The 26,973-nt window shown below is 44.0% G+C and overlaps 1 protein-coding gene across 1 annotated transcript in view; it reads left to right on the top strand.

Moving 5' to 3' along the window:
- The first annotated feature begins 1,843 nt into the window (after nucleotides 1–1,843).
- LOC134505137 (myosin-16) overlaps nucleotides 1,844–26,973 on the top strand; it is a 39,346-nt gene continuing 14,216 nt past the window's right edge. Inside the window, exons 1-28 of the mRNA XM_063314686.1 lie at nucleotides 1,844–2,053; nucleotides 2,603–2,746; nucleotides 3,605–3,761; nucleotides 4,157–4,184; nucleotides 5,022–5,118; nucleotides 5,273–5,365; nucleotides 5,877–5,940; nucleotides 7,291–7,389; nucleotides 8,576–8,679; nucleotides 9,919–10,057; nucleotides 10,658–10,926; nucleotides 11,846–12,016; nucleotides 12,450–12,629; nucleotides 13,008–13,134; nucleotides 17,997–18,058; nucleotides 18,887–18,974; nucleotides 19,800–19,917; nucleotides 20,059–20,179; nucleotides 20,473–20,609; nucleotides 20,967–21,048; nucleotides 21,965–22,138; nucleotides 23,034–23,261; nucleotides 23,555–23,659; nucleotides 24,031–24,117; nucleotides 24,888–25,033; nucleotides 25,410–25,500; nucleotides 25,977–26,033; nucleotides 26,751–26,837. Coding sequence (XP_063170756.1) covers nucleotides 1,844–2,053; nucleotides 2,603–2,746; nucleotides 3,605–3,761; nucleotides 4,157–4,184; nucleotides 5,022–5,118; nucleotides 5,273–5,365; nucleotides 5,877–5,940; nucleotides 7,291–7,389; nucleotides 8,576–8,679; nucleotides 9,919–10,057; nucleotides 10,658–10,926; nucleotides 11,846–12,016; nucleotides 12,450–12,629; nucleotides 13,008–13,134; nucleotides 17,997–18,058; nucleotides 18,887–18,974; nucleotides 19,800–19,917; nucleotides 20,059–20,179; nucleotides 20,473–20,609; nucleotides 20,967–21,048; nucleotides 21,965–22,138; nucleotides 23,034–23,261; nucleotides 23,555–23,659; nucleotides 24,031–24,117; nucleotides 24,888–25,033; nucleotides 25,410–25,500; nucleotides 25,977–26,033; nucleotides 26,751–26,837 — 3,465 coding nt within the window. The remainder of the gene's footprint in view (nucleotides 2,054–2,602; nucleotides 2,747–3,604; nucleotides 3,762–4,156; nucleotides 4,185–5,021; nucleotides 5,119–5,272; nucleotides 5,366–5,876; nucleotides 5,941–7,290; nucleotides 7,390–8,575; nucleotides 8,680–9,918; nucleotides 10,058–10,657; nucleotides 10,927–11,845; nucleotides 12,017–12,449; nucleotides 12,630–13,007; nucleotides 13,135–17,996; nucleotides 18,059–18,886; nucleotides 18,975–19,799; nucleotides 19,918–20,058; nucleotides 20,180–20,472; nucleotides 20,610–20,966; nucleotides 21,049–21,964; nucleotides 22,139–23,033; nucleotides 23,262–23,554; nucleotides 23,660–24,030; nucleotides 24,118–24,887; nucleotides 25,034–25,409; nucleotides 25,501–25,976; nucleotides 26,034–26,750; nucleotides 26,838–26,973) is intronic.

Genomic DNA, 26,973 nt, shown 5'->3' on the forward strand with positions numbered 1-26,973 from the left:
CCTCTCTGGTTGCACCCATTCATCTGGGGTCAGCCCCATTGAATTCAACAAAACTGGCTTTTGAGTAGAACTGAATAGGCTTTTATTTATTCATTAGATTTCTAGCCTGTTTAGCTGAATCTTTTCAGCTGGCCGGTTTGGAAGAACTAATGGCCTCATTCCTGAAAGCTAAGATAGGAGACATAAATCCCCCTCCTCTAATTGTATCTGCAAAACAACAGCCCTGTGAAGTAGGGGGGGGGTTGTCCATTGATCAATAAAAACAGGGAAGAGTCCCATGGTATTTACATTTAATCCACTTTACGAGCTATGCCCAACTGAGTCCCCTGCAGATATGCTGGGACTGTAGCTTTCAGGATTCCCACATTACATACTGGGAATTGGGCAATTTGGGGCATGGCCTTGAAACTCTGGATGCTGGATAGACTGGACAAGACTGTTATAAAAGCTGACATCTTTGGGGACCAACCATCCTGGGATATATCACCTGACACCCACCAGGGTCTGTCCTAGCAGATGATGATGGTAATTTCTCTACCATCATGGACATTATAGGAGGAGAACATTAGTCTCTTTATTATTTATTTATTCCACTTGTATAGCCACCCATCTCAGACCAGTAGCTCTAGGCAGCAGACAAACATAGAATAATGAGACCAATTAAAAACACAATACAAAAGAAAAATTAAATACGTATAGCAGCCGAGAAATATTATGATCTGTAGGGGTTAGCATAACCAGGAAACAGGGCCTTCACACCCTCAGGATCACTGTCCTTTGATGCATTACAGGTAGTCCTTGACTTACGATCACAATTGGGACTGGAACTTCCCTCGCTAACTGAAGCAGTCATTAAATGAGTCACCACCCGATTTTATGACCATTTTGCCACAGTCATTAAGCAAATCATGTGGTCGTTAAGCAAATCTGGCTTCCCCCATTGACTTTGCTTGTTGGAAGCTGGCTGGGAAGGTCGCAAATGGGGATCACATGACCCCGGGACACTGCAACCATCATAAATACATGCTAGTTGCCAAGTGCCTGAATTTTTAACACGTGACCGCAGGGACGCTGTGATGGTCATAAATGGGAAGACCGGTCATAAATCACATTTTTCAGCGCCATCATAACTTCGGTCACTAAACAAATGGTTGTAAGTCAAGGACTACCTGTATAGGAGAGCAGGCTGATTCCCAGTTGAGTTTGGGGGAAAAAAACCCAATTCATGCATTTGGCATTAAAGCTGTTCCTGGATTCCACCAAGCTGGACTAGACAAGAAGGGAAATGGGTTGCGTGCTTGGACTGGAAGTGTGAAGTAACAACTGAAGTGGTGCCTTGAGAAGAGAAATCTGCAAGGCAGGAGATTCTATTTCAGACTTCTCCAGTCCCTTGTGTCACAACCAGCAGTTTGCAAGATGCCCTAAAAGGAGAAGAACAGGAGGGAGAAACTCCCAAGAAGTTGTTGCATTATTTGATCCCTCCCGAGGGACGTGATCCTGGTCCAATGAGCTTTCTGTTGACAAAGTCCCTGGCACGTACCAGGAGAAAGTGAGAGCTCAAGGCTCATCAGATGGTATAAAAGAAACCAGCCAGTCTTTTATATCAAAGGCATCTTTTGGTCTTGTTTCTCCAGTAGGTACTCCTTGTTGGAACTGTGGCATAGGAACAGGACAAGAGGGATGACTGATGGAGCTGGGACTGGATGGATGGATGGATGGATGGATGGATGGATAGATATCTTAAGACAGTTTCCCATTCTCTTCCAGGAACTTTGTGGATTTCACTCTTTTCCCAGTCTTTTCTTCCTTTCTGGATCCATCCTGTGCTTAAATCCAAGCCAAAATGCCTGGTGCATACAAAGGAGAATGTGGGGATGATGTTGATCCCATGCCCTTTTTGGCTCCCACTGAGAAGGAGAAGCTTGAAGCCGTCAGTAAACCATACGACATCAAGAAGTCATGTTGGGTGAAGGATGAGAAGGAAGGCTTTTTGGCTGGAGAGATCCAGTCAGAAACTGATGCCCAAGCCACGGTGAAGACGGTGACCAATCAGGTGATTTGATAGAATGGGAACAACTGCAGGGACTTCACTTGAACTTTGTATGCCTCTTAAGTTAGGGACATGTTCAGACTAAGAGGACGTAACTTGCAGGGAAGATCAGGTAGAACCTATTTTGAATGTTGCGCTTAGCGACTGAATGGCTGATGTTTCCACTTTTTAACCATAATAGAATACAGTATAATGGTTAGAAGAGACTCAGAGATATCTAGTACAATTCCTGCTCAGTGCACGAATCCGCTATTACAGCATCCTTGACAGATGGCCTTCCAGGCTCTGCAAAGAAGGAGAGCTCACCATCTCTCAAGGCAGTCTATTTCACTGTTGAACAACCCTTATTGTTAGGAAATTCTTCCTGATGTCCACCCAGAATCAACTTCCTTGTAACTGAAACTCTCTATTTCTTGTCTTCAGGACAGGCAAATGGACTGGAGCTTTAAATTATTTTCCATAGGTGTGAATTTAATGTAATTTATTTCATTTAAGTGCTGCCTGACTCCAGAATTACTCTGGGCGGCTCACAACTGTCTTTTGCCCCCACAGACCATCACTGTGAAGAAGGATGATGTCCAGCAGATGAACCCACCTAAGTTCTACCAGATCAGTGATATGGCCAACATGACGTTCCTGAATGAAGCCAGTGTCTTGGATAACCTCAGGCAGCGTTACATCATGATGAGGATCTATGTAAGTGAGAAGATGGGTGGAAGCATTTGGGTTACGTGGAGACATCCTAGAGGTGATGAAAGCATCTTTCATTCCCAGGGGGGGCAGGTATTTGGGAGATGGAGGGGAATCCATACTACATGATCCACAAAATGTAAATTATTTTGCTGCATGTAGTGGAGAGTAAGATGGCACCTCCCTGCTTCCTATCAGTTCTGAGCAGAAGGAGATGGTACTGTGTTGGCTGATGAAGCTAATTTCTGCACTGGTAGAAGGACAGTAAAAGGGTAAAAAAAAGCTAATTTCTGCACTGGTAGAAGGACAGCATCCAATGTTTCAAAGACTCTGCAGTATCTGTTCACATGGGATGTTACGCCTTACAAGGAGTTTTTGCAGAAAATGAAAGAATCAAATTAGCTGGAAAGTTGGTTTGTTTCAAACTGCAGAGTATCTTTTCGTTCTCACAGACACGTCCTCTTGGCTCCTGATGCTGAACAGTTTTCTTTAAAATTTTGATTGAGAACATTCCTGCATTATCCCCTCTTTACCCCAAAGTAACTTTAACCCTTTGGGAATGAAAGGAAATTCATATTAGGAAGAAACAGATTTTGTTTTAATCTTCACTGGAAAAATTAAACTCACCACCCTGGTCTACTTAAATTGGATCGTAGTTTGGTCAAAGATCAAAATATTAAGCATACTGCAATACAGTCCAGTTCAATACAAAGAGGTAAAAACAACATAATCAGGAAATTAAATTAAATGATGATTAACATTAGACTTCTTGATGAGATTCGGATTTGGATCTTCCTGCTCTTACACCACACCATGCCAAATCATGACCAGAGGCTGATCTTGGCTATCTTGCTCTCCTTCCAGACATATTCTGGCCTCTTCTGTGTCACCATCAACCCTTACAAGTGGCTACCCATCTATGGGGCACGTGTGGCCCAGATGTACAAGGGCAGGAAGCGAACAGAGATGCCTCCTCACCTCTTCTCCATCTCTGACAATGCCTACCATGACATGCTTATGGGTGAGTGCTGAGAAGGTCCTCAAAGGACACCCCCCCGGTTGCTTGTTTCAGTCTACACAAAGCCAAGGATGCCAGCCTGAATTTTATAATCGAGCAAGGGTCAGCAACCTGCAGTCGTAAGGCCCATGCAGTCCTTGGCTTAATTTCAAAATCCCTATGAAATTAATCACGTTTTGCATCTAGAAAGAACGATCTATCCCTTTTCTAGCAACCTGCTGGGCAAGATGAAGTGAAGAAGGGAGAGAGATAAAAATAATGGGGTGACCACTTTGGGGCGTGGCGTTGCCCACTGCATCCACTCTGGTTTCTGCCCCAAATAGTTTACTTGGGGAATGTGGCCATTGAACAATTTAGATTTAGATGATCCAATGTTCTCTTTCTCTGTTCCTCCACAGAACGTGAAAACCAGTCTATGTTGATCACGTAAGTGGCCATATTTTCTATTTATTCCCTACTAAAATATTAATAAAATGGCTTGGGTTTTACAGTTCCAAGATGGGTCTACACACTATACAAAGAAAAATAAAAGCATATCATATAAATAAGCAACCAAATTAATAAAAAGGTCCGGCTTAAAGTCCATTTCCTGGCAACGGGTGCTAATGAGAAAACTTACTGGGCATCAAGAAATCTTTCCAGAAGGTGGTTTTTCTGAGCTGGTAAGAAAGTGCTGCTACAAATTTGTTTAGGGAGTAAATGCCCCACCTTGAGACCATTCTGAACCATTTTTCAGGTGGTTGAGCCACAGTCTGTTAACATATGGGTCCCATACCTTTATATCCAACATTTGTTTTTGAGCTATGAGTTCAAGGTGGAATCATTAGAAATTTTCCTTATCCTCCCAACAACAATCCTGTGAGGTAGACCAAACTGAAAGGCTTGACTGCTCCCAATTCCCCCAATAAACTCCGGAATCTGGAAGTGGGTGTCTATGTGTGTGATCCTGGATCTTCCTATTTTGAATCCAGCATTCCACTGGATTCTTTTAAATTCACTTTACCTTTTTGCTAAGGTATTTAAAACTATGAAAATGTTGACATTTTTCTTTTGTGAGAGGGAAAAGTGCCTAGGCCTGAAGAAACAGATCTTGCCTGCCTTTTGAATCATAAGGAATGGAACAAAAATTACTATGTCAATCCAGGAACTGTATGCTTGGTTGATTTCAGCTGCAATTCCTCTTGCGGCCAAGGGTTGGAAGAAATGGGTCTAGGTTCCTTTTAACTCTACAGTCCTGATATAGACCTTTTCCTTTACCTGTAGCGGAGAATCTGGAGCTGGCAAGACTGAAAACACGAAGAAAGTCATCCAGTATTTTGCTAACATTGGAAGCACTGGCAAAGCCCCTGCTGATGGCAAAGTAAGTTGAACTGTGGTCTGTTGTCCGGTAGCCATTGAAACCAAGGACCGTGATAAGGTGATAAGGTCCTGGAAAACATCACAACGTCCTTAACTATTCCAAAATGTTTCTTGATGAAGAGATGATGATGGTGATGGTCTTTGCTTTTGGGCAGGGATCTCTGGAAGATCAAATCATCCAGGCTAACCCTGTGCTAGAAGCTTTTGGAAATGCCAAAACGACCCGGAACAATAATTCCTCTCGCTTTGTAAGTATCTGATTCTGAAATAGCGTCCTGTCCTTTTCAACACCCTTTTTCCTCTTATTCCACTGATGTAATGGCATGTGGGAATGACCTTGGGAGACAGGGAGAAGAGCCTGGGAATGATTGGATAAAAGGCAGCTGAGCCCACAGAAGGAATAGGGGCATGGCAAATGTCTCAAGAGGGACCCTCCCTAGTTTCTTGGGCTGTAAAAGGAAATGGGGGGAAAATGTACTTTCAGACTTGCAAAATTCTGTTAATGTAACCTTACAATAAAGTAGAGCTGGTACTTGTGGGTGTGTTTCTTGTCTGGACTACCTCGCTAGATGGACAACTGATTTGCACATACATACAAGAATCACTTGCTATTTATTCTGTGTTTTTTTTAATTAACCCCAATTTATTGAATAAAACACGGTTGGCTGGTTCACACAACACATTAAGTCAAGACCATATCTTTATTTGAAGCTATTATAGTTGTGAACAACAGGACGCTGTCTAATTTTTCTTATTCAGGGTAAATTCATACGAATTCACTTTGGCAGCACAGGAAAACTGGCTGGTGCTGATATCGAGAGCTGTAAGTATCTAATTTCTATATTGACAAATCCTCAATTCTCAACCCCGTATCCATTTTAGCTGGCGTGTATCAATCATTTTTATCTATCATCTGTCTGTCTGTCTGTCTGTCTCCAATGAAAATTTTTCCAGGTTTCATAAACCAATACATTGACGAATAAATGAAAACTATTTTTTTCTTTTCTTTCAATGGATAGTAACCCTCATTTTCTAAAAGTGAAATAAATGAGGGGGGATAGAAGGCAGTCTGTAGATCTGCTCCATTTTCAGGTTGTGTGCTTGACCTTTCTGGGGACACAATCTGGAATCCCTGCATTTAAGAATTTAAAATTTGAGTTAGCATGTGCCATGGAGCAGCTGTTTTTTAGAGCATATACTATAATTTCTGGACACAGATGGCCACATTTCACATCAGAGAAACTGGCAGACAATTTCTCCAAATTTCTTCAGAGAAAGAAGTTGTCCAACAAATCCTGGAGGACATGATTCCTGCTTGGTGGGGAGAGGAGAACTTCTTACCAAGAAACCTTCTAGGGAGGAATTCCTCCATGATAAGTTTCCTGTGGGATTGAATTCAAGTGTGAGATGTTAGTTGTTCAATATTTTGGTGCCTTTGAATCACTCTAAATCTGGGTTTCTCAACTAGGGTTCCATGGCACCCTAGGGTTCTGCGGGAGGTCCCTTGGGGTTCCCTGGGAGATCAAGATTTATTTAAAAAATTATTTCAAATGTGGGCAACATCACATTAAAGAGATAAGTTTCATTCTTTATTTCCAGTTTAAGAACACTGTGAATGCATCTAGACAGGCCTACCCATGAAACTAATACAATAATTTTGGAACTTCTGGCCTGTCTTTGAGCCTGAATGGGCAGGGGTTCCTTCCCCGAGGCCTGAGAAATATCTCCAGGGTTCCTCCAGGGTCAAAAGGTTGAGAAAGGCTGCCCTAGACTCCTGGCATCTACACAGACAAGTCCACACAGTTTTCTTGGCAAAGTCTTCTGCGGTGGCTTGCCGTCGCCTTCTTTCTAGGGCTGAGAAGGAGCAACTGGCCCAAAGTGTCCCAGCTGACTTCATACCCAAGGCAGGACCAGAACTCAGGTTTCTGCTCCTAGTCCAGGCCCGAAACCACCACTCCAGGCCGGCTCTCAAGCCCTTGCCTACTTTGCAGTTAAATAAGTACAAGGATGCCACGTTCTGTCCAAGAGAATTTCACTGACGTGTTCTTTTCCTTGAGAATTTCTCAAAGAAACTGCCTTCCATCAGACTGGGGGCTGGTCCTGAAAAATACAGGACAATTCTCTAGGGTCTATCTTCTCTGCAGTGCCCACCTGGCTTTCTTTTGTATTCCAGATCTCCTGGAGAAGTCTAGGGTCATCTCCCAACAACCTGCTGAAAGGGGCTATCACATCTTCTACCAGCTCTTATCCAACAAGAAGCCTGAACTTGTTGGTATGGCATTTTCCATTTGTGTGTGTGTGCGTGTGAGAGAGAGAGAGAGAGAGAGAATGAGATTCTTGTTGCTTAATATAATACTCTCTTTTGGAATACTTGGTCACCATCTTTGTTTGCCTGAGGACATTCTAAGCCACCGTGGAAAGCACAGTATAGGTTCCCCCAATACATCACTCAGACAAAGGACAGCAAAACAGATAGACTTAGGCTGTTCTGGGCTGCCAATTATGCCCACATACACCACTTCGGATACAGAGGTATTGCAGTTGTAAATCGTTAACCGCGGTAACATACGTGCCTTGCAAACTGCAGACTTTCTGCTTACAGAATGGAAGCACGAAAGCTTACTTTCTTAGATGGTCCTGAAAGATCAAACACTACTTCAGGAATGATCCTGGGGTAGGCAGGCTCAACTCCAAAGTTCAGCTGGAAAATCCAAGGAATCTAAACTGCATATAGGGAGGGCGACAGGTAGATAGGACGAGGTGGTGGTAGAATTTTGATTACCCCAAAGAGTTCACAGTCTCTCTTATCAGGATGTGCCCCCGAATCCAACCACAATGGCCAACCCACGTTTTGTGATCTGAAGAGGGGGACTATGAAGGACATAGTTAAAATATTAAGTCTTTAATACGAAGTAGTTCTCCCCTGCACACCATGACATCAGCCCTACAAGTTGACCAGATCAAGAAACGGACGCCACAGGAAGTATATATCTATACTTTGGTGTTCCTCAACCTTGGCAGCTCGAAGATGTGTGGACAACAGCTCCTGCTGGCTGGGGAATTCTGGCCGTTGACATCCACACATCTTCAAGCTGCCAAAGTTGAGGAACACTCCTATACTTTACTGAGGTAGGCTATAGTAATAGAATCTTGCAAGTTTGCTTATGTTTATCCTTTCTCCCTCTTATTGATTTATTGATTGATTTATTTATTTCAAGATTTACAAGGTTGCCCAACTCAGACACTATGACTCTGGCCCAGTTACCCCCTTGAGTCAGGGAGGAGCCAACCTGAGCCTCTTCCTAATACTATCTCCTGTCCCAGGACTTCAGGAATGCTTCTGCCCTTGTTGCTGCAGTAACAGCTTCTGAATATTCCCTTCAAGGCCGTCTCCATGGCTCTCTGCGCATACCAGCATGCAGAACTGTTGCATTCTAATATGTCTTTTGTTGCCACAGAGAGCTTGCTGTGTGTAGCGGATCCCAAGGAATATACTTGGACAAGCCAAGGGGTCATTGTGGTGGACAACATGGATGATGGAGAAGAACTGCTGCTTACAGATGTAAGTGTGCCAAAGTAGTGCCCGTGGCATCTTGGAAATGGAAAAAAATGGTCAAAGTGGTGTTATGTGCTAAGCTTTAAATCATGCAACCTGCTTTTCCCAATGTGGCTCCCACCAGATGCACTGGACTTTGGTTCTTATAATTCACAGACCATGTGGTTCTATTTTCTTGGCATAGCTGAAAATGGTCTTTTCAGACCCTGGAAATCGGGGGTGGGGGGTGGGTGGCTTGCTTGCAAAACCTTACAGGTGCAGAACATCTGCCCATTTTTCCTTTATCAGGAAAATGGGGAGCTATTCCCCACTGCATCAATGAGTGGTCAGAAAGAATATTTATTTATTTATTTAACAAATTTATATGGCTGCCCAACTCACACATAGTGACTCTTTAAGATTAAGACCAGGATCAGGATCAAGATCAAGGAATCTCATCCCTCATGACCGTACAGATAAATTGGGTGCTAAAGTAAAAGTATCCAGTTGCTATGATTTCTGTAGACCAATCCCTTTTCTCTCTTAATAAATCTGGCTAAAGAAGACTCTGTAGAAACCTTGATTTTTTTGGTGTAGATGGCTGTGAAGAGCTTGATAGTCTTCCACTGAGGTTGTAGATGTAACAGATTTCCACAACTGTTTGTGGTACTCTTTTCCACTTGCCTTCTATGGTAATTAAGAAAGCAAAATCCTGCCCTGAGAGACAAACCACATATACCTGGGGTTCCTACATTGTGCTAAGCTATGGTTTCTTTATTCATGGTTTGTGGAATAGGCCACAGATGCTCATGATCATATATAGCACTAAACCATAAACTGTAGCTTACGGTGTACAATGTCTGGATGCACATGGCTTCCCAGGCAAAAGCAAATAAACTTCCTGGTGTGAAGACATCATTTTGCCAATAGTGCAGTTATGTACTTACTGAAGTCATGGCCTTTGATGCAAGAACATCAGTTGCGTCACTTGCATGATAATGTCTTCCTCTGCATCTCACCCTTTGCTTCCCCTTGCTCTTCTTCCCACCCCCATGGGATGCCAACCTCAGCTGGAACCTTAGAATGCTTTTCCATTCCACACACCTGGTTTTGAGAGCTTCTGGGACCATTATCCTGGTTTTTCATCACACTGGCTTTCTTTGCTTTGGCTGCTGGTTTTGCAGACGCCTTTCTTGTTGGTTGGAAAGCAGCATCAGCAGGCCAGCTCTCCTAAATCCCCATGTGTCCTGCCTCCCTGTCTGCCAGGTGGCCTTTGATGTCCTGGGCTTCACTGGAGAGGAGAAGAACGGTGTCTACAAGCTTACTGGGGGCATTATGCACTTTGGCAACATGAAGTTCAAGCAGAAGCCAAGAGAGGAGCAAGCAGAAGTGGACACCACAGAGGGTAATGGAGTGGGGAGAAACATGAAAGCTAGTGACACCTTAAGTTCTCATTTTATATGTCACTGCTTCTCAACCTTGCCACCTTTAAGATGGACTTGCCACCTTTAAGATGGGTGGACTTGCCACCTTTAAGATGGGTGGACTTGCCACCTTTAACCCTAACCCCAATCCTACCTATCTAAATACAAAATCACATTAAAATTCAACCAGGGCAATCAGTTTTGAAAAGAAGGGCTCTTAGTGCCTCTTCTGCAATGCCTATCTTCAGGAACTTATGGACTTTTTGGCCATTTTGTTGTGCAGGAACACATGAAGTTATTTCCAAAGCTACTCTAGGCAAAGTTCTTCTTGTCTTCCAGTGGTTAAGGTGTTGGACTAGAACCAGAGATCCCAGATTCAAATCACAGAGGCTTAAGAGGGTGACTTTGGCCCAGTTGCTCTCTTTCAGCCCCACCTATCTTCCAGGGTTGTAGTTGTGAAGATAACATTAGAAGATAAGAAGCTTGTCATGTTGTATTGGGCTCCCAGAGGAAAGACAGGATAGAGGTCTACTGAATTCATAAATAGTAATGTCAACTTCTCCATTTTGATCTTTTGACAGTGGCTGACAAAGTTGCCCACCTTATGGGTCTCAACTCTGGGGAGCTCCAGAAGGGTATTACCAGGCCCCGGGTTAAAGTGGGTAACGAGTTTGTGCAGAAGGGGCAAAATTTGGATCAGTGCAACAACTCCGTTGGTGCCCTGGGCAAAGCAGTCTATGACAAGATGTTTAAGTGGCTGGTGGTCAGGATCAACAAAACTCTGGACACCAAGATGCAGAGACAGTTCTTCATTGGCGTCCTGGATATTGCCGGCTTTGAAATCTTTGAGGTACCCAGAAGCTATGAATGATTTTTGTTGCAAAAGATTCAGAACTGGGGACGCCCAAAAATACCCTTTGTCCTATCTTAGAGCGAAAAACCACACTGAGACGGTATCTTGGTCTCTGGTGTTTATTGAACTACTCTAGTAGACAGAAAATCCTGCCATACTGGAAGACTGTGGGAAACCCACACAGATAAACCCAAAACTCAAGGCGGGTCTGCTCTGGGTTTCTTTGAAGGAAAGTTCAAAGCCTCTAAAATACACATGCATTTTTCCCCCTGGGTAGGGCCCCCCTCCTGCTCACCATCAGTACTCATGACACCCTTGGCATGTAGAATGAGGCATGTAGGTGTTCTACCCACTCCATTTGGTTAACACCTCCTTACACTTTTCCAGTTTGCCATCAATAGCCAGAGTTCTACTACCACTCAGAGCTCCAGTTTACATTGGGCTTTTGCGGGTAAGGTGAGAAAGCAGTCGCCCCACCCCCAACAAAGCAAGAGGGCAGAACTCCATTCCCATCCTCAGCCTCCTAAAACTGGCTTTGGAGAATGAGTTCTATCAAGGGCTGCTAAACTCAAGAGTCAATGTTATCTTCTGGTGAGGGACACCATGCCTACCAATACTGGCTGCAGAGGAACAGGGAGAGTATGTCTCTGTCTCCTGCCTGTGAGCACCCCAGAGACATCTGGTTCACCACTGAGAAAAACAGAATGCTGGATTAAGGTGGACCGTGGCCTGATGCAGCACTATGTCCTTATATAAAGCACTAGGTTGCAGTCATCTGCTCTTTGGATGGTCTATAAAAATATGGAACCCATATTGCCCAGGACCTCCTTTGAGTAAAGCAAAAGAGGAGCAGTGATCTCAGATTAGGAGGCCACCTTTCATGTTGTAAGTAACCTGTTGGTTCCCCCTCCTGTAGTTCAACAGCTTTGAACAGCTGTGCATCAACTTCACAAATGAAAAGCTGCAACAGTTTTTCAACCACCACATGTTTGTGCTGGAGCAAGAGGAATACAAGCGAGAAGGGATCGATTGGGTCTTCATTGACTTCGGCCTCGATCTCCAGGCTTGCATTGAGCTTCTGGAAAAGGTAACCATCCTCAACAGAAGCAACTTGACATTCTCCAGATCTACTGAAGGCTTCATTGAGCAGTTTCTTGCGATAGCTGTTTTTTTTTAAATCTTGCCCTGGGGTAATATGAGTCCCAAGCATTTATTTTTATCTGTCTGTCTATCTTTGGCAAACACCTCTTGGGAAGTGTCACCATCTTTGGAACTTCCTTCTGATTGAAAAGGATTAGGATCTACATGTAGTGAGAGCTTATGTAAGTGTTATTGCAAACCATCCAGAGAGCTTCCACTATTAGGTGGTTTAAAAAATTTACTTATTTTATTTATCAGATTTTTATGACCACCCATCTCCCCCGCATGGGGGACCCTGGGCGGCTCACAATAAAATAATAATAATAAATAAATAGGAATGAATGAACAAATTAACTATCCCTTATGCTTTCCTCCAATAGCCCATGGGTATCTTCTCTATCCTTGAAGAGCAATGTGTGTTTCCCAAGGCGACCGATGCTACTTTCAAGGCTGCCCTTTATGATAATCATTTGGGCAAATCCCCTAATTTCCTGAAGCCAAAAGGTGGCAAGGGCAAAGGGGCAGAAGCTCACTTTGAGCTGGTTCATTATGCTGGCACGGTGAGTACAAAGCATGGGTAGAGTTTGCTTTGGAGGATGTGGAGAGCTGTATCTACTTGCAGACATTGGTGGTTCCCGTCTGACCATGACCAGAATTCTAGAGGGCTGGTCAAAAATCTCTGGGTGGGTGAGCAACTGGCTATGGCTCATCTGGATCTTAATTCCACCTATGGTGGAAATACAGCAGTTTGTGCCAGAGGCAGGGTCTTCTTGGTAGTTGCACCAATACTGGCTGGAGAAGGTTTTGGTCCATGAAGTTCAGGTGAACCCCTCCTTGCCTATCTTCTGCCAATAGTGAAGGATAATGGGATGGCTTCCCTATTTATTGTAGTGATGACTCCTTAGTGCCTGGTTGTAATTCTTCCTTGTTCAATCCAGGTGGGCTACAATATCACCGGTTGGCTGGAGAAAAACAAGGACCCCCTGAATGAAACGGTGGTGGGCTTGTTTCAGAAGTCTTCCATGGCCTTGCTCTGCATTCTTTTCAAAGAAGAAGAGGCCGCAGGTGTGTAGATCTTTGCTGCTCGTATTGCAATCCCATTGTTCTTTAGATGACTATATACAGTGAGTTAGCCATCCAGGTCCTAAAGTGTGAAGGTCTATGAGTTCAACCCCCGCTTTGACTCCCACAGAATAACATCAGGCTACGCACTGGTTGGATGTAATCAAAGCAAACACAGGCCAAAATATAAAACAATTGTAAGAAGCTGTACAAGACTGGAAATCATGGAGAGAGCTGGCTTCTGGGGTCTCCAAGGGTCAGATACGACTGAATGGATAATTCAATTTCGACCTATATGTAAGGAGTCCCAATATGGACAAAACGAGTCATGTGGTGCCTCCTGGTGGTCAATGTAACCAAAAAATATCACACAAGAATTTATCTGTGTAAAAATAGAGAAATTCCCTACTCCAAGAGGGTGGGTGTGGAAGTCACATAAAAACACTTACATGGGGTCATGACATGTCACATCTATATTTTTCTGTTCTGACAGCTTAAGGGATGATGGATTGTATACATCATTCTGATAGAACTGCTCTGCTTTGACGTCTTGTCATCAGCTGTGTTAGAGCACGATTCAGAAAAATCCCCCCACAAAAACGACTTGTCCCACGGCTTACACAAAACCAACCCACCAACTGATCAAAGTGGGATTCCTCCACCAGGGCTCCGTGGCACCCTCGGGTTCCGCAAGAGGCCACAAGGGGTTCCCTGGGAGATCATGATTTATTTTAAAAATTATTTCAAATTCAGGCAACTTCACATGAAAGAGTGAAGTTTAAGAACACGCTTAATGCACATAGACAGGCCTACCCATGAAATGAATAGAATAATTTTGTAACTTCTGGCCCATATTTGAGCCTGACTGGGCAGGGGTTCCTTCCCCAAGGCCTGAAAAATATTTCCAGGGTTCCTCCAGGTCCAAAGGTTGAGAAAGGCTGGACTAGAGAGACCTCAGGCTTCTGCCAACATTGAAATCTTACCAGTCCTTATGGATTCACCCATTTTAAAAATGCTTGTTGTTTATTCGTTTAGTCGCTTCCGACTCTTTGTGACTTCATGGACCAGCCCACGCCAGAGCTTCCTGTCGGTCATCCACACCCCCAGCACCCCCAGGGACGAATCCATCACCTCTAGAATATCGTCCATCCATCTTACCCTTGGTCGGCCCCTCTTCCTTTTGCCTTCCACTCTCCCTAGCATCAACATCTTCTCCAGGGTGTCCTGTCTTCTCATTATGTGGCCAAAGTATTTCAGTTTGGCCTTTCATATCATTCCCTCCAGTGAGCAGTCTGGCTTTATTTCCTGGAGTATGGACTGGTTTGATCTTCTTGCAGTCCAAGGCACTCTCAGAATTTTCCTCCAACACCACAGTTCAAAAGCATCCATCTTTCTTCTCTCAGCCTTCCTTATGGTCCAGCTCTCGCAGCCATATGTTACTACGGGGAACACCATTGCTTTAACTATGCGGGCCTTTGTTGTCAGTGTGATGTCTCTGCTCTTAACTATTTTATCGAGATTTGTCATTGCTCTTCTCCCAAGGATTAAGCGTCTTCTGATTTCCTGACTGCAGTCAGCGTCTGCAGTAATCTTTGCACCTAGGAATACAAAGTCTTTCACTGCTTCTACATTTTCTCCCTCTATTTGCCAGTTATCAATCAAGCTGGTTGCCATAGTCTTGGTTTTTTTGAGGTTTAGCTGCAAGCCAGCTTTTGCACTTTCTTCTTTCACCTTCATCATAAGGCTCCTCAGTTCCTCTTCGCTTTCAGCCATCAAAGTGGTATCATCTGCATATCTGAGATTGTTAATGTTTCTTCCAGCGATTTTAACTCCAGCCTTGGATTCCTCAAGCCCAGCATGTTGCATGATGTGTTCTGCATACAAGTTGAATAGGTAGGGTGAGAGGATACAACCCTGCCGTACTCCTTTCCCAATCTTAAACCAGTCCGTTGTTCCATGGTCTGTTCTTACTGTTGCTACTTGGTCGTTATACAGATTCTTCAGGAGGCATACAAGATGACTTGGTATCCCCATACCACTAAGAACTTGCCACAATTTGTTATGGTCCACACAGTCAAAGGCTTTAGAATAGTCAATAAAACAGAAATAGATGTTTTTCTGAAACTCCCTGGCTTTTTCCATTATCCAGCAGATATTGGCAATTTGGTCCCTAGTTCCTCTGCCTTTTCTAAACACAGCTTGTACATCTGGCAATTCTCACTCCATGAATTGCTGAAGTCTACCTTGCAGGATCTTGAGCATTGCCTTACTAGCATGTGAAATGAGTGCCACTGTTTGATAGTTTGAACATTCTTTAGTGTTTCCCTTTTTTGGTATGGGGATATAAATTGATTTTTTCCAATCTGATGGCCATTCTTGTGTTTTCCAAATTTGCTGGCATATAGCATGCATTACCATGACAGCATCATCTTGCAAGATTTTGAACAGTTCAGCTGGGATGCCGTCGTCTCCTGCTGCCTTGTTATTAGCAATGCTTCTTAAGGCCCATTCAACCTCACTCTTCAGGATGTCTGGCTCTAACTCACTGACCACACCATCAAAGCTATCCCCGATATTGTTATCCTTCCTATACAGGTCTTCCATATATTCTTGCCACCTTTTCTTGATCTCTTCTTCTTCTGTTAAGTCCTTGCCATCTTTGTTTTTGATCATACCCATTTTGGCCTGGAATTTACCTCCAATGTTTCTAATTTTCTGGAAGAGGTCTCTTGTCCTTCCTATTCTATTGTCTTCTTCCACTTCCGCGCATTGCTTGTTTAAAAATAATTCCTTATCTCTTCTGGCTAACTTCTGGAATTTTGCATTTAATTGGGCTTATCTCCCCCTATCACTGTTGCCTTTTGCTTTCCTTCTTTCTTGGGCTACTTCTAGTGTCTCAGCAGACAGCCATTTTGCCTTCTTGGTTTTCTTTTTCTTTGGGATGTATTTTGTTGCCACCTCCTGAACAATGTTGCGAACTTCTGTGCATAGTTCGTCCAGGACCCTATCTACTAAGTCCAGTCCCTTAAATCTATTCTTCACCTCCACTGCATATTCCTTAGGAATATTAGTGAGCTCATATCTAGCTGATCTGTGGGTCTTCCCTAATCTCTTTAGTCTGATCCTAAATTGTGCAATAAGAAGTTCGTAATCTGAACTACAGTCAGCTCCAGGTCTTGTTTTTACCGACTGTATAGATGTCCGCCACCTTTGGCTGCAAAGGATGTAGTCAATCTGATTTCGGTGTTGTCCATCTGGTGAAGTCCATGTATAAAGCCGTCTCTTAGGTTGTTGGAAGAGAGTGTTTGTTATGCAGAGTGAGTTGTCTTGGCAAAATTCTATCAGCCTATGTCCTGCTTTGTTTTGTTCTCCCAGGCCATGCTTACCTGTAATTCCAGGTGTCATTTGACTGCCCACCTTAGCATTCCAGTCTCCCGTGATGAAAATAACATCTCTTTTAGGCGTGTTGTCCAGTAGGTGCTGCAGATCCTCATAGAACTGCTCTACTTCAGCTTCTTCAGCATCTGTGGTTGGGGCGTATATTTGGATCACTGTGATGTTAGATGGCTTGCCCTGAATTCGAATTGAGATCATTCTATCATTTTTTGGATTGTATCCAAGCACTGCTTTAGCCACTTTACTATTAATTATGAAGGCTACTCCATTTCTTCTGTGGTCCTCTTGTCCACAGTAGTAGATCTGGTGGTCATTTGATGTGAAGTGGCCCATTCCAGTCCATTTCAGTTCACTGACGCCCAGAATGTCTATCTTTAATCTTGACATCTCACCAATCACCACATCCAATTCGCCTTGGCTCATAGATCTTACATTCCAGGTTCCAATGGTGTGTTGATCCTTAGAACATCAGATTCGCCATCCACCACCAGCACCGTCAGCCGCTAGCCGCCCTTTCGGCTTTGAGCTAGCTGCGTCATCACGTCTGGGGCTAGTTGAACTCATCCTCTGTTCCTCCCCAGTAGCATTTTGACCATCTTCCGACCTGGGGTGGTCTCATCTTCCGATGGTATACCGACATATCTCTGGTTGTACTGATCCATTTAGTTTTCACGGCAAGAATACTGGGGTGGGTTGCCATTACTTTCCCCAGGGATCGCATTTAGTCTGACCTCTCTGTCATGACCTTCCTGTCTTCGGTGGCCCTTCACAGTTTAGCTCATGGCATCATTGAGGTGCTCAAGCTCCAGCACCACGACAAGGTAACGATCCTTTGCTGAAGTTAAAAATGCTACTAAATAGTTATGAATCGATGCAGTGGTTTTTATTATTATTATTATTATTATTTTGCAAGACCTCATAACCAGAATTGACTGGAACTGTCAACGGAGCAATGATTTTGCTCGCGTAAAAGGTTTGCATTCATGATTTTTAAAAGGTCAGGGGAGCCTTTCGTTGGCATTTTGATGGTGAAACCCTTTAGTTTTGCGTGTTAGAACCAAGATGTGAGATCGTCTTTGAAAGTTGGGCTGCTCTGACTTTCGCAATGCAGTTTGCCAATTAAACAATTATGTACGCATGAGAAAACTCTGCCTGGAAATACATAATTAATAAGAATAATATGCAGAAAGGCATTACAGAAGAGAAAATGGTTTGCAAGTAAAACCGCAAACAAAAAAGTGTATAGTATGTATCATATACTTTGAGGAGTCGTAGGCATAAATAATAGCAAACTTCCCTTGGAATGGGCTGAAGGGAATGGGAAAATGAGAAATGGAGAGAAACTGAAATGGACAGATTTGCAGAAAGGAGAGCTGGAAACAAACGGACGTTGACAGGTCGGCCAGTTCTTCTCTTGCTCTGCATGCTTGTGCATTCCCCCTGAATCACCGGCTTTTCAATGTCCTCAGCTACGGGATCCAAGAAGCAGAAAAGGGGATCCTCTTTTATGACCGTCTCCAACTTCTACAGGGTAAGTGAGAACCTTTGAGCAACAAATTGAATGGACTTTGGCCCAATGTAAAAACCAAGCCATGAAGCCAGCTGGGTGACCTTGAGCCGGTCATTCTCTCTGGGCCCTAGGAAGAAGGCAATGGCAAACCACTTCTGAAATCTTGCCAGGAAAACCGCAGGGACTTGTAGGTTTAAGGGAAATACATTTGCAAGCAGAAAAGTCATTCCCCAAGTGATCCCTTCCTGCCAGCTGGGGCAGATGGAATTGTGATCCTTGGAAGGCCCCAATTTGGTGTAGATCAGCTTGTTAGCTGGTGATGGATACGTTTATTTTCCACAGAGTCCTTGTGTCAGGAACCTGTGGCAACCACTGATTCCCTGCACTTAGGAACCCAGAGAAACTGGGTATGTGGTTGTCACACAGACCAATCGGTATGACAGTTTCGTGCTATGAGCTACCTCAGAGTGATTCTCTGTGGACAGTTGCAGAAAGGAGCCAGGAATTGAACTTTCATGCAGTGAGTTACATGTTCATGTTTATATACAGTGTGCAGGAAATACATAACATGTGACTATCAGAACTGGGCAATATTCAACATGGAGTGAAATACAAATATCCCTGAATTTTGAATATCTTTTGATGGATTATTTTTTGGATGCCTGATTCTGGGGCCCGCTGAAGTGTTCAGGTGGTTCCTGTTTCTGAAGGCGATACTATCTTAAAAGGAGCATTCCGTGCATTCTTAATGCTTCCGTCAGCCTGCACCAGAGCAGTCCTGATACCTGTTTCCCAAGTTAGCCCCAAGTATATCGATTAACACCTTCCTTTCTTCTCCATCTGTTTCAGGAGCAGCTCAACAAGCTGATGGCCACGTTGCACAGCACGTCCCCCCATTTTGTGCGCTGCATTGTGCCCAATGAGTTCAAACAGTCCGGTATGTGGGTTTAAGTCATCGTTTTCCATCTCTTAAAAAAAGCAAAGTCAATTCTTCTTTGGGAAATGCTATAAATATAACTGCTGACCTTAAGAAAAGACACGGATGCTTTAAAGTGTTGCAGACTGTTCTCAATCCTGCGTACTTTAAAGCACCTTTTTGGAATTGAATCCAATGTGTTTCACAGCCTTGCAAAAAGATGGTCTCTGCAATGCCTTAGCTGTACACCTAAATTGAAGAAAATGGAAGAATCGATTCCAGGGCAAACAAAGAAGGATTAAAAGATCCGGAGGAAAATGTTTATACACGGCACTCAACTATGCCTTGATTTACCTATCTCTTGTTGGATTGAGTGAGAGATTAATCCAGGAAGCATAGTTTGCAACCTACAAAAGTTAGGTTTCCCCTCACACTAAGCCAAAGCCAAACCAACCACCTTATGGCTTACCATGATGCAAGATCCATCCTGGCTTGTTTGGCTTTAGCCTGCCATTGAGTTTAGAAACTATGTTTATAGCTTGGTGTGATGCGCAAGCTCCACTAAGATGTCTGATTCAATAAATCATGGTTAAACAAGGCATGCTTTAGCATAGTGTACAATAGATTGTACCCATGCTGGGGGCAGGGGAGCATCAGATTCCAGAGCACACAGGCAACACTGGGGCAAGAGGATATAGTCAAGGCCCAGACCAAAAGGGGGAAATGGTCTCCAGCTTGTTCACTGGTTTGAAGAGAGGTTGAGGAGCAAATTCATCTTGCTGTTGCCTTACAGAGCTTCTTGCGAAGGCTGTGGAAATACAACCATGCTGCTTTTTGTCTCTACAGGAGTGGTGGATGCTCATCTAATCTTGCACCAACTGGCCTGCAATGGTGTCCTGGAAGGTATCCGTATCTGCCGAAAAGGCTTCCCCAACAGATTGCAGTACCCTGAGTTCAAGCAAAGGTGATGGTGTTTTACCCTTTCCTCCATCATTCCTTCAGGACAGCCTTCCCCAACTAGGTGTTCTCCAGGTGTGTTGGGACCTTGAGTTCCCAAAGTCCCAGCCAGACCAACCAATGCCTGTTTGTATCTTCTTGATGACAGGTATCATCTGTTGAATCCCAATGTCATCCCTCAAGGGTTTGTGGACAATAAGAAAGCCTCTGAACTTCTGCTGGGATCTGTTGACCTTGGAGAAAATGAGTACAAAATTGGACATACTAAGGTACTAAAATGGGTTTCTCATTTGGTTGGGTAGAGCAATTGGGATAGACTGTTCTAGGACAATATGAGTTTGGATAATGGAATGTCCTTCCCTGCAAGAGAACACAGCTGTGCTGAACTCTGAAAGTTCAGCAAGTTGCAACATTTCATTGCTGGTCAAGTTGGGATGGACCCTTCTCTTCTCACATGTCTTCTCATCTTTCAACCATCATGTACCTGGGACAGTTTAAGGTCTGGCTCTTAGAGCTTGATCTTGTGAATGGATTTGTGCACCTATGTACATTATTTTCAAAGGTATTCTTCCGTGCTGGAGTCTTAGCCAAGTTGGAAGACATGAGGGATGAACGTTTGGCCAAGATCATGACAATGCTGCAGAGTCGCTCCCGTGGTTTCTTGATGAGGATTGAGTTTAAAAAGATGCTGGAGAGAAGGTAAGGATGTGCATTATATCTTCCCTTCGTTCCTTTAAGAAGGGAATGAATGAATGAGGCATTAAAATCTACATTGAGATCAGCGTCTGCCAGACCAGCATCTGAATGAGAAGCCTCTCAATAAAAGATTCATGACTTGCTCCGGAAATTCCCAATGCGCTTAGCCATTTCAAATAGGTTGTCTTCTTCGGGTTTATATCCAGCCATAAGTTTATTTCCAGGCTTTTGAGAAGCTACTGTTTTAGGCTCTGGAATTTCCTGCACCCACAAATACAGGGATAAGTCCTTAATGCCATTGGGGGACCATGCCTGCTCTTTTTCTTTTCCCCCAACTGTTGGTTTTTCTGTTGTTACCAGGGTGGGCCTGATGCTGATCCAGAGGAATGTTCGTAAATTCTTGCAGATGCGTTTCTGGGGATGGTGGAAGCTGTACAATAAGGTGAGGCTTCGGGGGAAAGAATAGAGAGGTCACCACCCAGGCTTCATGTTTTGTCAGAACAAAATGGGAGCTGCTGTTTTTAGCCAATGGGTGGCTTTGGACAACAAGCAAGCAGGAGAGGAATTCTCCACCTATTACTCAACAGTAAGAAACACTCTTTGGTGATACGGTTAATCGTTAACGAGACAGAAGGGTGGAACTGATTCCTGCCAAAAGTTTGGATTCTATTATCTCTGTGTGTGTGTCTGTGCGCGTACAGTATTTTCCTGAGCTGCAATGTCACTTCATAGCCACTTCCCCAGCAATTGAAATCTCACAAGATTTGGTGATCTTTTAAGATTATAACTTTAAAAAAAACATCTTCTTTAATCTTACTGTTACTTTAAGTAAATCTGGAAGGCGGGTGGCAGGAGCTGCTTGGGAGTGCGATGGATGCCCCGTGGCCCACCCACATCACATTCCTGACCACGTTCTCAGCTTGTACGTGTGGGCAGAAATCTATCAAAATTACAGTGACTAACGCACAGCAATCTGTCTGAGAGCAAATTGTCTTGGCTGCCATGTTCCTCAGTATTCTGAAATAGCATGTAAATGTCCGTGTAATCTGTCTGTCTGTCTATGTATAACGCATACGAGAGATCTTCGGTAAGGGTGTCAATATATGTCATGCCATTTTTTTAAAGCAAATAGAAACCAGAGAAGGGTACTCTTAGAAAGTCTCAGATTGTTTGGACATGGGGTAGAGGTGGGTATTTTGGACGGATCCAGCCGATTTCTACCTCAAGCACAATTCCAGTCCTTGTGCCTTTCCATTCGATGGAAAGGTGATGGAGGCTTGGGCAGCATAGCTGTGTTCGGATAGGGATGGCCGGCAGCCACAGAGCACTTCATCTTCTACTTTGGGTCCGACCTGCAGGTGAAACCTCTGCTGAATGTGGCCCGGCAAGAGGAGGAGATGAAAGAAAAAGAGGAGGAGCTGAGGAGTGCCATGTCAAAGACTCAAGAACTGATGGATCGCCTCAAGGAGTTAGAGGAGAAGTTGGCCACACTCAGCCAAGAGAAGAATGATTTGACCATCCAGTTGCAGGCTGTGAGTCTCCAAAATTCATCCTGGAGCAAGGATGTGCAACTGAGATTGGCTTGAGGGCCATCTCAAGCTTTGCATGAGATACTGAGGAGTGTGCTCCAGAAGCGGGTGGGGCTAGAGACATTTTGGGTGGTATGCATTGCCACAGAATGGCTGCCACAGGGGCAGAACCATGTATATCCATTTACCAGGAGGTAAAACAGTGAGGTTGCTCTGTGCCCTGACACCCCTGGTGTTCTAACAGGGTTTTGGCCACTTCCAAAGAAAACAGTGGGTTCTAGGTATCCAGGTATCTCTTTTTCCACTTGTCATGCGGGTCCAGATAAATTGTTGGGGGAAAAAATCATGTGGAAAGATGATGTGATGCTGTATTCCTCAGCAAGCCAGCTTAGAGATAATTTTTTAAATTTGAATATTTAAAAAAAAAAACTTTGACCTATCATCATACAGACTGAATTGAAATTCTAATAGTTTGGCACTCCTTAACAATGTTGATCCCAAGCTAAGCCTCCTGCCTAGTAATAGGGCTGGTCCAGTCCACAGTCTGATTGACTTGTGTGTGTGTGTTTTTTTTAATATAACTGGGTAGATGTTAGAACATAAGAACTTAATCTGTGCCCTGCTGCTGGATCAGACCACTGGCCAATCTAGTCCAGCAGTCTGTTCTCACAGTGGCCAACCAACTGCACAAGGAAGCCCACTCGTCTCCCAACAGATGGCCTTCAGGGGCTGTCACCCTGCCATCAAGGCTAACAGCCATTGATCTCCATGACTCCCATCAACTAGACCAGCCCTTTTTTGAAGACAGCCAAGTTGGTAGCCAGCACCATGACCTTCTATAAACAGTCATTGAGCAAGAATAACAAGAGAACTCCGGTATCCCCTCTTCCCCTTTCAGGAACAAGAGAACCTGATTGATGCAGAAGAGCGCCTTACTCAAATGATGAAGGCCAAGATGGACCTGGAAAGCCAGATCTCAGACATGAAAGAACATCTGGAGGAGGAAGAAAGCTCAGCTGCCTCCTTGAGTGCCAGCAAGCGCAAGTTGGAAGCAGAACTTAATGATCTCAAGCGAGACCTCGAGGGGCTGGAAACCACATTGGCTAAGACAGAAAAAGAGAAACAAGTAAGCATTTTGTCCCTGGTGGCACTTGGAAACCAACAGTTTCTTTGAAGATGTGGTTTGGGTTGTGAGCACTTTCAACAAGGTCACTTTTGTCATATCTTATTCATAACATTAGATGGGAGGATCAGACCATGTCCTCTTCCATTTTTCTTCTTCTTCTATCTTTTTACTCACCAGAAGAAAAAGTCTACTAGAGGGAAAATGGTCCTAACTGTGTGTCTTAGCTTGGTCATCTACTCAGGGGAATGGCCTAACTCTGGGTTGTTCTATGAATCTATCTTGCTTCTTTCAAGGCTCTTGATCACAGAGTGCGAACTCTGACTGGTGACCTTCAAGCACGGGATGACTCAGTTGCCAAACTCCAGAAGGAGAAAAGGGCGCTGGAGGAGCTACACCAGGTGAGAAGAAGCAGCCTTTTTTCATTGACTTACACAAGGTCTAGGTTTATTGTATGGATTTTTACAAATCAGAGCCCCACCTTTTGATCAAGGAAAAGATTTACAGTATGCAAAGACAACATATGAGGTCCTCATCTCTGCTCCAGCTTCTGTAACATAGAGGTGGAATGGGGTGTCTTTGTTGGCTACCTTTGAGTCCGTCTGGGCTCCTGGCAGCTACATGAACACGTCCCTGCAGTTTTCTTGGCAACATTTTGGGAAGTGGTTGTCCTTTATGATTTTAACAGTGGAGAAGAGGCATCTTCAGCTTTTCCCTGAGCTGTTACTTCAGCTTGGCATGTTCTCCTTGTGATGCTTCTGCTTCTTTGCAGAAAACACTTGACGACCTTCAAGCTGAGGAAGACAAAGTGAACCATCTAACGAAGACCAACAGCAAACTCAGCACTCAGATACATGAGGTCAGCACTGAATTTGCCTTCTGCAGAGGGTGGATCAGCCTTTCACGGGTGCATTCTAAGAAGTTTTTATGGGGAGAATGCAGTGGCGCTTTCCCTACCATCACCCAGTGTCAGGAATCTGATGCAGGGTTTCATCTTGCTCCCATGCTTCACAAAAATGACTTACACACTATCTGTCAGAGAGTTTGGACTGGATGTGGTTTCTCTTGACCTCAGACCATCTAAAGACCCTGATGGCCTTCAGGAAGGATTTTAAAACTTGGTTATTTTGTTTTATGAGGCTGGGATGAATAAGTTCCTATTGGAAGAGGGTAGGAGTGTGAGCCGGATTGCATATTAGTGATTATTACTGTTATTGTTCACTTTGATTTTATTTTGGTTGTTTTTGTAAGCTGTCCAGTGTGAGATTGCTTGAGTTGGGCAGCCATATAAATTCTTTAAATGAATGAATGAATGGATAAAGGATCTAGGAGAGTGAAAGATAGGGTTATAATACTAGCACTGTTGTTCCAAGTAATGCAGCTTTTTGTAACTTATGAGTTGGCGTTCTAAGATCATCATTTGCCACCAAATCAAAGGGTGTAGAATGGAGTTGGGCCCTTGGAGCCACAGCACAGCATTCTGTAGCAGTTTCCACTGGCAGGAAGAAGAGAGCAAAAATCTTTGCCTGATCAACCTCTTAGTTGTATGTTTCTGTTTCCTTGATTATACTGGTAAATGGGTTCTCCCTTTTTCTTTTTTTTTTTGGTTCATTGGCTTGTCTCAACCAGTTGGAAGACAACTGGGAACAAGAGAAGAAAATCCGTGCTGAGGTTGAAAAGGCCCGTCGCAAGGCCGAGGGCGACTTGAAGATGACCATTGAAAATCTGAATGAAATGGAGAGGACTAAGCTAGATTTGGAAGAGGTGGTGAAGAAGTAAGTGGCGGGATCCTCCTTTCACATGAACTCTTGGTTTGTCGAACAAACCGCTTGGCTGAGCTGGCATAGGAGTTGATGTCTGGAGGATTCTGGGAAATGTAGTCCAACACATTTCAAGGTCACTAGATTGGGAAGTTTGATCTTGATTATTACTCCTTCTGGATGTGTTCGCCCAACGTCTAGGTTAAGATAAAAGAGTAGGTAGGCATGTTGTGGTTCAAGAGGCTGTGGAAACCCAACCACAGCTTATTTGTTTGAGCAGATCACTTGATGTGAACATTCTAGCTGTGTTTTGTTAACCTGAGCTCAAACTTACGTTGCTTGAACAAATCCACAGAGTCTTTTAATAAGCCTGTTGCATCTTCTCTTGCAGGCGGGACTTAGAGATAAATTCTATCAGCTCCAAGGTGGAAGATGAACAGGCTCTGAATTCCACCCTTCAAAGAAAACTGAAGGAACACCAGGTAAGAGAGAGAAAGACCGACAGCCTTATTTGTCTCACTCCACCACCTTATCCTACAATCACCTTTGGCTAATAGCATCAGGTCCCCTGTCCCCTTCCAGATTTGGCTATTCTAAGAGGACCTCTTGCAATACATCCACAAACTACCATGAGGCAGCTAAATTTCTCAGGGCTTTCAGAGGAGTTGGTCAAGGGATGACGTTGACTTTGACTGTGAAGGAAACCATATCCCTAGATGTCACCTAGATAGGAGGTCATCTGGAGTCAAGTCTTGTTTAGTCCTTAGCCATTTCCAGGGGCAGCTTCATATACTCTGCTGGGTCTCCTCCCCTCACCAAGAAGGCATGAAGTCATGCCATTCTTCCTGGGTCTTACCTACCGAACTTTAGTATGGGGTGAACCTGGCTCCTTTAAACACTCTTAGCTGCCCTCTCTCAACATGTCGCTTCATATCTCATGGTATTGTGCTTCTAACAGGCTCGGATTGAAGAGCTGGAGGAAGAGTTAGAGGCAGAACGTTCTATAAGGGCAAAGGTAAGTCTCTTTGTCCATAGTCGAAGACTTGTTGGCCCATTGTGTTCAAGACCACGATGAATCTCCGAATTCCAGAGCATTTTAGATTGCAGGGCTGTGCCAAACAATCCAGATAATTTGATTCTGAAACTCCTTATGTCATGTTTGAGACACTCCGCTTTGAGATGGAGACCACCCTTGAAACACTGCCAGAAGTTCAGATTGGCCTGTTTCGCAGCTGAAACCTGTGTTTTGTAACCGATTCAGGACAGAACGTGTTGACAGAATGATTTGGATCTTTCCACGTCCCCGTCACTTTGTGGGGCTCCCTGTTCAGTTCCATGGGTTAGCAGATAACAGTTTGGGTCACATAACATACTACCTGATAACACGGCTTGCTCGTTTGGCCTAGGGTGTTGGGTAAATGCAGTCAACGTGCTAGATATAAGCCATGGCTTACCGCTTACATGAACCCATCCATTTGTGGCTTAGTCAGTAAAGTTATCTCTGGCTTAGCACCGGGTGTGAACATCGGCACTGTTTCTCTCCATTTATCTGGCTTGGCGTTGTCTCCTCATTTTTATTTATGGGCCGTTTTAGGACAATGTATTTGGAAAGAATAGAAAAAAAGGAAGGAAGGAAGGAAGGAAGGAAGGAAGGAAGGAAGGAAGGAAGGAAGGAAGGAAGGAAGGAAGGAAGAATGAATGCTATAATTCTAGTCTCCTAACTTGCTTTTAGATTGAGAAGCAACGCAATGACCTCTCCCGGGAACTGGAAGAGCTCACCGACAGACTTGAAGAAGCCGGAGGAGCAACCACTGCTCAGGTAAGCATATGTCAGTCAAGGCAACAGATGGCTGTGCCCATTTTACACACTGAGGAACTGAGTCTCAAAAGAGCGGATCGTCCACAGCTTCCCTGGCAATCCCTCTTTTGTATGGCCTCCAAGCGTTGGAAGTAAT

The sequence above is a fragment of the Candoia aspera genome, chromosome 14, assembly GCF_035149785.1.
Source record: "Candoia aspera isolate rCanAsp1 chromosome 14, rCanAsp1.hap2, whole genome shotgun sequence".
Taxonomy (NCBI): domain Eukaryota; kingdom Metazoa; phylum Chordata; class Lepidosauria; order Squamata; family Boidae; genus Candoia; species Candoia aspera.